The sequence below is a fragment of the Hydra vulgaris genome, chromosome 07, assembly GCF_038396675.1.
Source record: "Hydra vulgaris chromosome 07, alternate assembly HydraT2T_AEP".
Classification (NCBI taxonomy): Eukaryota; Metazoa; Cnidaria; class Hydrozoa; order Anthoathecata; family Hydridae; genus Hydra; species Hydra vulgaris.
The window spans coordinates 13,541,634-13,554,177 of NC_088926.1; the positions used below are offsets into that span (position 1 = coordinate 13,541,634).

The 12,544-nt window shown below is 28.8% G+C and overlaps 1 protein-coding gene and 1 long non-coding RNA gene across 2 annotated transcripts in view; one reads left to right on the top strand and one right to left on the bottom strand.

The window, feature by feature from the left end:
• Window positions 1-12,544, bottom strand: part of LOC100200939 (uncharacterized) — a 50,017-nt gene that overhangs the window by 21,438 nt on the left and 16,035 nt on the right. The gene's annotated exons all lie outside the window — the stretch shown is intronic.
• Window positions 7,782-10,845, top strand: LOC136082302 (uncharacterized). The gene is made up of 4 exons (XM_065801113.1): window positions 7,782-8,879; window positions 9,151-9,348; window positions 9,489-9,849; window positions 10,045-10,845. Exons 1-4 carry the CDS (start codon window positions 8,268-8,270, stop codon window positions 10,674-10,676), a joined length of 1,803 nt encoding a protein of 600 aa, XP_065657185.1. The 5' UTR covers window positions 7,782-8,267; the 3' UTR covers window positions 10,677-10,845.

Here is a 12,544-nt window from a genome sequence, read left to right on the forward strand (position 1 = left end):
ATACATATATATATATATACATATATATATATATATATATATATATATATATATATATATATATATATATATATATATATATATATATATATATATATATATATATATATATATAATATTAAAGATTAGACTAGACTGTTATATTGAAAATTAGCCTATTAATATTTAGAATCTTTAATTATTGATTAAGTTTCTTTTTTAATTTTTAATAATTTTTTTAGTTCTCATTCAAAGGCAAGTTGGTAAGTTAGGCATACTGTTCTTAATTTAGTTTGTAATTTAGTTTAAACTATTAATATTTTGATAAAGTCTTTACAACTTTTTTTTTTACTATTTTTTTTAATTTTTCTAAATGTACTTATGTTATGTACTTGTAAATGTAAATGTACTTATGTTATGTACTTATATACATGTACTTATGTAAAAAAATTCAAATGTTCATATATTTACAAATTTTTTCCATCTAGATGAGTTGTGGCAAAGGTAAAATTTCATTTAAAATGTCTTTTGTACTTGTTTTTATTTATCTTTTAGCAAGCAAGAAGAATATTTAAGCCTAAGTCGTTTTTTTTGTTTAGATAAAACACCAAACGGTAATTATAAGTTCTCAATTGCTATAATATTTGCTTGATTATAAGTAATACATTTTTTTAATTATAATTTTGCTCCATCAGTTAAAATTAAAACTTTAAAATTCAGCTAAAAAAATATATCAATTTTTATTTTTATTTTTAGAACTTACGTATGAAGGTTATAAAGCCATTCAGCAAAAGAAGCCCGGACCTTTGACCTTATCAGTCATTTCAGAGGTGGATTCAGTATGGGGTGGCCAATACCCCTCATACAGGGGTCAAAGGTTGGGCGGGATAATTAAAAACTTTCATGTCTACAATTTAAAAAAATGTTAGTTGTAGACATGAAAGTTTTTGTGTGTATATATGTATATATTTGTTTTTTGTAAATAAATTTTGTTTTTTCTTTTGTCTACAGTGTGTGTGTGTATGTACCACAGTGGGCCCAGAATGATAAGTTTTGGAAATAAGATCATAACTAATGATTAAGAAATCCTAGAAAACTCATTGAGGACTTTTTAGAAAGATATTTTTTTGCTGGTTATAGGAAAATTAAAATTTTTAATATTAAACTAAATTTGTGGACTTGGGTTCAAATTACCATATTTGGTCATTTTTGATAAATTAGTATTTTTTGATAAATACTCAAAGTTAAATTTTTTTTTAGATGATAATTAAAAAAGTAATTTATCAGATATGCTTAAAGAAAAGAAAATTCAAAAATTTAAATAATATGGGGTCTGGTTTCTACTGTTCTAATGATAAGAAGTTTAGTATTTAAAAACAAGTATTCTATCAAATTTGGATTTAAAATAATATAAGTATAAAATTATAATGAAAGAGTTCTAATGAATTGAACTTGCAACATATATTTGAAGACAAAAAGTTAAAATAGTAAAAAATGTTAATAGCTTTATAATTAATCATAAATAAGGTTTTCAAACATATCATTAAAATATCTCTTTGGTTTTGAAAACATACGCTCATGAGATCTACTTGTATGCTCATTTGAACCACAATCTTGGCATAACTTTGGAGGATGTGAATGGATAATTTAGTTTAAAATACAAGGATCCGATCTCTCTAAAAGACGAATCATTACATCTGTAAGTTGTTCTAGATGTGATGTCTTACAAGAGAGAAGTTTTAAATAGTTTCTAATATCTTTGTTGTTTGCTTCAAGACCTTCCTCCGATAAATTGCCAAGGCCATAACCATCATTTAGAGTTATTAAAAGCTGAATGATGAAGGACTCCATGAAGAGTGTGATTAATTTGTGCCTATGGCATATTTGTAATAATGTTAAGTGTAGCATTATTGCATAACTCCTGAAATTTGTCTATTTTAATTTTACGCTGACAAGAAACTATACGAAGTATTATACTGATTTGACAATGTAGTAATAACAAGCTAAATAAAATCTTTGTACATAGGAGAGCATAGATCATTTATGCTGGAAATTAGTTCTTCAGAAAAAAATCTACGGCCTTGTGACCCTGTTGTAGATGTCCCTCCCTTCTCACCAGAGTTCCAACACATATCTAATTCAGTGTTTTCTTTTATTTTAGTAATAACCCTGTCTTTTGCATTACGTATTGGTTCACCAAGTGGTCCAGTTTTTGTAACCTAAAGTCTGTAATCTATATAACACCTATAAAGTAGTTTTAAAAACCAGGTAGTGCTGTTTATATATGAATGTGTTATACATATGCTTTTTTGGTCAGATTTGCTTTGTGGTTTTTTAGTAAGTCCTTTTCGTGTGGCAAAATCTCCAGTTTTAGTTGGAATGATACCATCCTTATTAACTAGCTTTTCGTACAGCATCCAAGTTTCTGATGATGATCGATCAATCGGAAATCCTTCACTAACTCTCCTAATATCTGTCCATTCAGTAGTTTTTGTTTTGCAAAGTATAAAATCTGCACCTCCTAGTCCACTGATAAGTCGTTTAAACTTTAAATCCTTCATTGTATCTTGAATATAAATTTTGACATTGATATAATTTTTGCCAAATAGACAACACATTCCTTCAGCATTCAACTCTTCTCGTGCATTATCAGTAGTTAGGACAATAAGATCTAGCAAATCTTGATAAGTTTCTGTTTCTCTTATCAAAAACACAGGACGTAATGATCTCGATGCATTTGGTGAATAATTTTGTCACAGGGTCATATTTTTACTATCTTGATGGCATATTAGTTTCAGAGGAATAAGACCATATTGAAAGATATTTGATTTGCTTTCAATCATTTCTTTTGATTTCATTGATACATGTTGCCCTGCTCCATCACAACCATCCTTAAAACACACCTGATACTCATCGCCATCTACTGGAATAAAAGAATCTTTAATAATATTCAAAACAGAATCAATTGTCATTTTTACAAGCTCTTTGTAATGAACAGAAACACCTCTTCCAGTCAAAACATTACAAATTGTAGGGTGCAATTTTTTTCTTCCTTCAAGAAGTCCATTGGTTGTTGGAAAATATGTGCCTTTTGAAGCGAAAAGAAATCTTAATTTTCTCATTTGCTCTTTACTTAATGTAAGGGAATGCATTAGAGCAATGGATTCATCTATACTAAAGTTATCTATTATTTCCATATGGTTTGTAAAAATAGCATTTCCAACACGAGCAATACTTTTATCATTTTGTGTGTTAATTCTATGTAAAAGGTAACCCAATAACTGGTTAACATGCAACTCTGGGCTTTTACATTGTTTACATGGAAAATGTTTCCATGTAAACAATGTAAGTTGTTTTTAGTTTGATATGGAATGTATTTTTGAATAAATAAATTAAAAATATGTTGTTTTTTTTCTTTTTTTTTTTCTTCAAAGCTTTAAAAAATTAATTATGTTATTATGTTATATATTTATGTTGTTATTTTTTACAAAAAATCAGATTAAATCTTAAGTTTTTTTAAGAGGAGGCTGAATAAGTGCGAATTTCATAACTGCGAATTTGCATAAGTGCGAAGCAGTTGCAAAGACTGGCATAAGTGAGAACTGGCACAAGCGCGAACTGGCATAAGTGCGCCAAAAGAATTTGCAAACATTGGCATAAGTGCGAAGTGGCATAAGTGCGAAGTGGCATAAGTGCGAAGTGGCATAAGTGCGAAGTGGCATAAGTGCGAATCAATTGCAAAAACTGGCATAAGTGCGAACTGGCACAAGCGCAAACTGGCATAAGTGCGCCAAAAGAATTTGCAAACATTGGCATAAGTGCGAACTGGCATAAGTGCGAACTGGCATATGTGCGAATCAATTGCAAAAACTGGCATAAGTGCGAACTGGCACAAGCACGAACTGGCATAAGTGCGCCAAAAGAATTTGCAAACATTGGCATAAGTGCGAACTGGCATAAGTGCAAACTGGCATGAGTGCGAATCAATTGCAAAAACTGGCATAAGTGCGAACTGGCACAAGCGCGAACTGGCATAAGAGCGCCGAAAGAATTTTCAAACATTGGCATAAGTGCGAATTGGCATAAGTGCGAACTGGCATAAGTGCGAATCAATTGTAAAAACCGGCATAAGTGCAAACTGGCACAAGCCCGAACTGGAATAAGTGCGCCGAAAGAATTTGCAAACATTGGCATAAGTGCGAATTGGCATAAGTGCGAACTAGCATAAGTGCGAATTGGCATAAGTGCGAACTGGCATAAGTGCGAACTGGCACAAGCGCGAACTGGCATAGGTGCGCCGAAAGATTTAATAAACATTGGCATAAGTACGAATCGGCATAAGTGCGAACTAGCATAAGTGTAAATCAATTGCAAAAACTGGCATAAGTGCAAAAAAGTCAGAATTATTATTGTGAAAATAAAAGTCACTGATAACTGATAGAGAGCCAAGATGGGTCCCGGGGCAAATTTCTTTATGGGCCCTATCTTGGCTGAAAATGAGCACCATGTAATGCCAAGTTAGCTACTTTTTTTTTCTCCCATTTTATGGGAGAAAAAAAAAAGTAGCCCGGCTTTCTTTAAGAGACCTGCTCCGGACTCTTAAAGAAAGCCAGGCCCCAGGACAACACACCCGCCTAATCCTCCCTCTCTACGGCCATGCCGATAACCACTGAAATAACCCTTGAGTGGATACTTAATTAAATTTTTACAACTTTTATGTCAACTACATCAACATTACTCTTCACATTTTGATTTTTCTATTGTTAAAGCAAACGGTATCCAATGCAAACCAACCAAATGCTAAAAATTCAAAAATTTGTTTGAAGATGATATTCATTTCGTGCAAAAAACCAAATAACGATTAATAATTTTTACACTGACCACAAATATTATTTTTAATTACATTATTGATAACCCGACGATTACCATTATTTGTAATGATCATTCTCTTTTATACTTTTTATTTTATTTCGGTACGCTTAGTTAAAAACAGCAGGAAGATATGTCGAGCAGAACAGTAAGTATCATACCCTTATTGAAGGTTTTTAAAATTTTTAAGTTTCATTTTATAAAAGGTTTTATAAAAGCTTTTAAAAATAAATTATGCTCATAAAAATATTAGAATAATTTATTTATGCTATAATAAACATATTCAAAAAAAGCACTATTTTAATATTTGAAAAAACTTTTAAAAACTTCTCCTTTTGGGTTGCCATAAAGTACGTACGATGTTATGGGTTTCCATAAAGTACGTTTGAAGTTATTTTTTATAAACTTTTCTGGTTTTTGAAAGTTCATTCAAAAATTTAATAAAGCAAAAGAGAGCACAACCACAACTGATGTAAATAACACTATAGTCATTAAATATTGATATTCACTAGAGTCATTAGAATAAACTCAAGTTTATTACAAAAATAAGCAAGAAGTTGTTCGTCAATATTTATAGTTTTATAGGTTAATAATAACCTATAGGTTATTTTAACCTATAATAATCGAACAACTATTTTATAATTGTCCTTAATAACACGTTATTGGTGGTAGCCAGTCGGTTTTCAAAATCTGTAGTATCAGTATTTTTTTATTTAAGAATGAAGGCAACAACATCAAAAGAATTGATTAGTTAAGGCAAAAAACTGAGGAATATGTTATTAAAAATAAAAATGACTTTATGTCGGCAGATGATGCTGTCGGCAGATAATGCTGTTGAAATGTTTACATCGAAAACAACGATGTAAAACTTATTCCGTTTGCACCCATTCTATCTATTGCTGGTAGAATATTTGTTTTTAAAATGAGGTCTGAAAATAAAGACGATTATAAATGCAATTATTATAGATGGAAAAATAATAAGAATAATAAGTTCTAAGAATAGCAAAAAAGGTTTTAAAAAAACTTATTATCTTACCCAAACTACTACAGGCCAAAAACATTGTACATCCGCAAATTTTAGTAAACAAGTGTTCATAAAAAAACTACCAAAGGTCTTATTGCTATTATCTATTATTTAGGCAATGAAAAATGTGGTGTAACAGATTTGAAACACGGAAACAGTTAAATTGACCATTCATACATTCGCACTGCATCGTCTGTAGTGTCATGTATAAAAAAAGTTTTAAAACCAAATAATAAACTACAAAATATTTATGAAAAACTAATGTTTGAATCAAATGTGATTCAAACATTAACAAACGTTAAAAATAATAGGTCGCGCAGGGTCGTCAAATTTTCATGAGTTTTTTCATAAAAAAAATAGGCTAGGCTCCTTATGCAGGTAAGAAAACGGTTAAAAAATAACTTTTTTCGTTGTAATGAGGGTTTTAGGCCACTTTTGAAGATTTAAAAATTGTGTAAACTTAAAATTACCTTAAAATTATCAGCTTACTAGGGAGTTTTTAAAGCACATTTTTTATTCAAAATGGCGTAAACATTTAAACTAGGAGATTTTAATTAAAAATCTTAAACTTCAATGAAAATGAACTAAAAAGAGGTTCTAAAATATGGAAAATGGTTCATCACAAAGAAAATAAACTATATAATTAGGTTCAATTTCTTTTAAGACCAAAATATGCTTATTTTTTTTTAAGTAAATAAGATCTCTGGCAATGCTTTTGTATTCATTTTCTGATTTTATTTTTCAACGGATTCATATAGACGATCATTAAAGATGTAACTTTCCATTGAAACTAGTAGATACCGGAGAGTAGCAGTTTTGAATCTTAGCACATCAAATTTATTTTTAAATAAACATTGCATTTTTAAAGAATAATGAATCTATAATATATAATACGAGAACATTTGGTTAATTTTTACTTGAGCATCCGTCTAATTTATTCCTTAAGTTTTTTTTATCATGATTAGGCGTAATATAAGTACTTGAAATTTTGAATTGGAATATCATATATTTAATATGGAGAGTTATATTTGGATTTTTTTAATATATTTTATGTTATAGTTTTAAGTTATGGTTTACTACGTTAATTGAATTTCTAAAATTTTTTGGAAAACCGCTAAGAGAAACTTGAAAATGTTTAATTTATTTATTTTTTTAATTTGCTGTTTTGAACACATAAAGTTATTTTGCATTTAGCGCATTTATTGTAACACTATTATCTTTAAACTTTTGAACAAAATCTTTAAATTGGATACATACTCAATGACTCAAGTCATATTTTACTATGAGTTGGTATATTTCATGAAAAAAATACGAAAAAGTAACATAGGCCCACATTACCCCACTCAGTGGGCAGGGCCATCCCGAACGAATCAAATCGATCGTTATTAAATCTATTCTAATATGAAATGATATGAATGAAATTTTTTCTTATTCGGTTGTTTTTTAAACTGTTTTTTATCGGTTTCATAATTGTTTTTTTTCAGAAAAGAATTGTTTTATTTGCACAAAGATTTGCGTATTTCATTCTCCCCGAATGTTAGGGTATAATAAAATATTTTTTTTTATATTTTTATATACCGATTCTTATATATTTAAATACAACTCAATATTCTCTTTAAAAAAAATATTTTTTAGAAATCATTTTTCCGTAAAAATAATTAAAATTCTTAACTATTCCATTTGACCCCATTTTACTCTATTAGGTGAGAATTTTATAGCCAAATAAAAATTTAACCGTTATTTGCTAAGGAGGTTGTCAGGGACGCGTAAACAAGTAAGGTTTAGTAAAGTTTGCTTTCCTAAAGTTAATTTTAAGCTAAATTTAAAAAAAAAAAGATTTTTAGAATATGATTCTCTAATAAATTTTAAATAACATTAAACAAAAAAAAAATTGAAAAATTTAATTTTTCTGAAGGATATACCAGCTTAATCTTAATTGCACCCCTCTAGCGCCGGCCCTGTATATTGTTCTCTATATTCGCTACAATATTCAACAAATATTTAAAACATTTTATTACTTCTATACTAAGAATTATTATTCCGTAGTAAAAAAATTTAGTTTTTAGTTTGCAACTCAACTTTGAAAAAACATATTTCTTCATAATATTTACAGAAGTAAAGAAAACAGTTAAATTCGAATGGAGAAAGTAATTAAAATAAGTGCTTTGGGTTAAAAATGGAATTTCGTTAATTCGTTTTCAGATAAAACATTCCGGTACAAAGAAGAAGAACTGGTTGGTGACACACAAAATCGAATTTTTTTAAGTTTAGTTTATAAATGTTAGAACGATTAGTACGTTCTTATTAAATTTAATGTTAACGCTTCAATTTATTATATCAAAGTACAAAAAAGTATAGTAAAAGAAAACTTTTCTTTTTTTAGTTAAACATTAAAATGGAAATACTTGAAGGCGAAAGAAAAAACTCAAAAATTTATTACCAAAATGGTTACTATTATTGTAAAGACAAAAAAGCAACAGAATCATATGGCGGCGGTTTCAAATGTAAGGATGAATTTTGTAGAAGTCGTGCAACAAGTGAACCAAGCCTAGGGTTAGTACAAATAACGCCGCATAACCATTTGCCAGATTTTGAAAAAAAAGAAATTTTAAAATTAAAACAATCAATAAAACGAGCTGCTGAAACTACAAGTGGAAGTTTGCGAGATATTTTTGACCAAGAAACTGCTAGTAACCAATCAGCACATCACGTTTCTTTTGGAATGATGGAAAGCACTATGTATCGCAGACGTAGATCAGTGCAGTCGCAATTACCAGCCAATTGCGGGGAATTAGACAACTCTTTGAGAGTAAACAACATAAGTAAGTTTTTAAACGGGACCGATTTTTACAAAGGGTACGTTCGTATAAATAACGATTATGCTCACATATTTATCGGGAAAACAGTCGTTGCTTCACCGACTGATTTGCACGTTGACGGAACATTTAAGGTAGTTCCGAGAATGTTTTATCAAATGATAACATTTGGATACATTTTGCTTGATCATGTAAGATAATCAATAAAAGATAATATAAGAAGGGTGTAAAAAAGGAATTCTATTTTTTCCGCGGTGTTTTTTAATACCTTTAGATTTTTTTAGAGCACCTTAATGAATTGAAAAAAAACAAAATATATTCCCTGTTTTTTCTTGTTCACCCTCCATATATTATTATTTTTGTTATTATTGTTATTACTACTGTTTTTTATAAATTATAGTTGTTTTTATTAATGTTGTTCTGCAAGTAAAGAATCAAGAAGTAAAGATTTTTTTGTTTTAGTTTATCCCAACTATTTTCATACTTATGACTAGAAAAACGCAAGAGCTGTATTCTCTTGCATTTTCTAAAGTTGCTGAACTCGTTCCACATTTGTCACCGTTACGGATAATGACGGACTATGAACAAGCATTGATGAATACCTTGGAAATTCAATATCCTTTAGCTGAAATTTCAGGCTGTTGGTTTCATTACGTAAATGTAAGCAAAAAAATATTTAACTAAACATACAATAACCTTTGTTATAAAATGGCAATTTTAAAACTAAATTAAAATACTATTTAAAAAAAATATATGTTTATTTGTACTGAAAGTTTATGTTTGCAATTATTTATATTTAGGCTGTGGTTAACAAGTGTAAACATCTTGGATTGTTTGGACTTTTAAAATTGCAAGTTCACAGTGATTTGAAGAAATGGATAAGACTATTATTGTGTCTTTCTTTGCTACCGCCTCACCATATTCAGCCAACATTAGGCAATTTGAATCCAAATTTGTTTGTGGTGTCATTAAGTACAAATGACTTCGCAAAATGTCAAAGTTTAATGACCTATATGGAAACATTTTGGATTGGGCGTATTGGCAGTAACAAAATTTCTGTTTTTGGTTGTCCCAGAAGAACGAACTCTGATCAAGAAAGCTTCCATGCCTCGCTTTTAAAACGAATAAAGATTGCTCATCCAAACATTTGGGTTTTTATAAGTATATATATATATATATATATATATATATATATATATATATATATATATATATATATATATATATATATATATATATATATATATATATATATATATATATATATATATATATATATTTATATATATATAATCTAAAATAAAAATATAATTCGAACTTATCTTTTATTTGCATTTAATTATTTTAATATTTTAGCAGAACTAAGAAAGTTTGCAGAAGTCCAGCAACTTGATAAATTACGTTTAGAATGTGGACTTCAGATTCGTCGGAGACGAAAGCAGAAATATGTTTTAAATGATCGTAAAATCAGAGTTGCTACTGAAAATTTGGCCAACGGACGTCTAACTTCATTGGAATTTCTACAAAGTGTTTCACATTGCGCAGATGCGTTATTTAACAATCAACTTGGCGTTAGTCGTATAAATCAACCACCGGAATTGGAAACAGTTTTATCATTTACGCAAGGTCAAATAGAGCCCTTACAGCCTAATTTAATTCCACCACAAGATGAAGCCCAGCAACTTAATGTATCAATACCACGTGATGTAGCTATAGTGCAAAATACAGATGATGTAGCTATAGTGCAAAATACCTTCCAACTCGGAGAAAACTTACATAGTTCTACAGAAATTGTTGCAATCACGGAGACTTCAAGAGTAGTGGATGAAACTAATGGAACAACATGTCCTGTTTGTTTAGAAAATACTCCAAACTTCGCTGCTGTTCCCTGTGGACACATGGTTTGCACAATGTGTATACCACATTTACAGTTAAAATGTCCTCGTTGCCGAGCAACAGTTGTTATGTTTATACAAACATTTGCGTGATTTGCTTGATAAATGTTCATATACAAACTTTTTTGTTGAAATTTAACAGTATAGTTGTATTCAAAACTAAATTTATTTGAACTTACAAAAAAATATTTTTATTTGAACTTACAAAGAATCATAATATTTACAAATAAAATAAATAAATAATAAAACATTAAATTTGAGATTTCGAAATGCAATTTTGTTTGTCGAATAATTAAAAATTATGTTTATTATTTAAAAAAATTGTAGCCACTTAATACTATCATCAATATGAAAGTATCATTTTTACAGACCTATATGGGGCTGTTAATACGTGACAGTTTTAAGGTGGGAGGGGGGATCAGAAAGTGTTACCAAATGTCACATGTCAAATTTAAATTTTTTTTTTTTTTTTTTTTAGTTTAGAATATATTTTGCTGTTTAATAAAATAAGTTACATAAGATTATCACGTAATAAAATATATAAACAAATAAAACAACATAAAAAACAGACCGGGACTCAAAGAAGATATGGGTGATAAAATACCACCACAATCTTTTCATAGAGCCCCTTGAAAAAATAAAATGTCGTCAAAATGTTCAAATAAACTGCAGATAAAAGTAAGATGTAAAAACTTTAAATTTAAATACTCAAGGATTTAAAATATATACACCATTGCATAAATAACTACAAAAGATATGTACAATTAATTTTTCAAAGAATAAAAAAGTAAAACTATTTTGATAAAACTTAACGGAGTTCTTGTTATTCCTCCGAATTAAAAATGTGTTTTTTTGCTAGCAACTTAAATGAGTTTAATGATTTTACTATATTATCTTTTTTAGCTTCTTTTTTTTTAAAATAGTTCCATATTTTTGGTCCGCAAAAATGCTATTGAACACTCTGTAAACTTGTTTAGTTTCTTAGGCAATTTAAAGAAATTTGATTGGTTTGTTCTAAGGAAATACTTTTCATTTATATTTTTTTTAAACTTACAATTAAAATTTACTGGAGTTAGGTTATTTGTAAACTTATACATAAAAATTAGGTGTAGATAAATATTTATTTCATAAATATTCATCATTTTCATGTCAAGCATTAAGGGTTTCGTGTGCTCCCTTCTTTTTTTTCCGTATATAATTCTACACGCATCTTTTTGAACACTAAGCATTTTTTTAAGTTTAGTAGTTTGCGTGCTGCCCCATGTAATATTGGCATAACTGATAAAACAATGAATTAAAGAGAAGTAAATTAATTTAAGACATATAATATTAAAAATTTAAATTTTCGTCACAGCGGAATCAATGAAAATGTTAGCGAAAAGTTGAAAAATTGGGTAAAAATAACGCCACGTCTCATATTGGAAAAAGGGAGGAGGTTGACAGAAAATGTCATAAAATGTCACATGGGGGAAGGGTGGGGTGTCTAAAAACAGCCAAAAAGGTGTTACGTATTATTTGAACAGCCTCTAACTTAAAAACAAACTAATATTTAAATTAAATCTAAAACCAATTAAAACATTATCATAAAGGTCGTAAAGTTCAAGTTCCGCATAATCGCTTTGCCCGAATAGAGCTGTAACCAGGGGATTTAGGTGGTCTAGAACCCCCTAGTATTTAAAACTATTAATTTTCTTTTTAACGAAAAGCATAATAAAAAATCTTAAAAAATCATATATTGTGATATATCAATTAATGTTTCAAAGAAAGAATGAAACTCCGCAATAGTCAATAGTCAAATGTAATCAAAAACTTTTGAATATTGATTATTTGTGTTTCATTTAAAATAAACTGAAATTTAAAACCAGTTTAAAATAGTTTGCTTAAACTAATTTTCAACTTATTTTAGACAAATGATTTTATATAGTTCTCACTTCTCCCGCTCGCTTGTCCCACTTCTACTC

What these genes read in the sequence shown, in the direction of transcription:
- LOC136082302 (XM_065801113.1), top strand. Translation starts at nt 8,268, where the DNA reads ATGGAAATACTTGAAGGCGAAAGAAAAAACTCAAAAATTTATTACCAA. An exon ending in GATACATTTTGCTTGATCAT is followed by an intron (nt 8,880 to 9,150) that starts GTAAGATAATCA and finishes TTTTTGTTTTAG; the next exon opens with TTTATCCCAACTATTTTCAT. An exon ending in AAACATTTGGGTTTTTATAA is followed by an intron (nt 9,850 to 10,044) that starts GTATATATATAT and finishes TTAATATTTTAG; the next exon opens with CAGAACTAAGAAAGTTTGCA.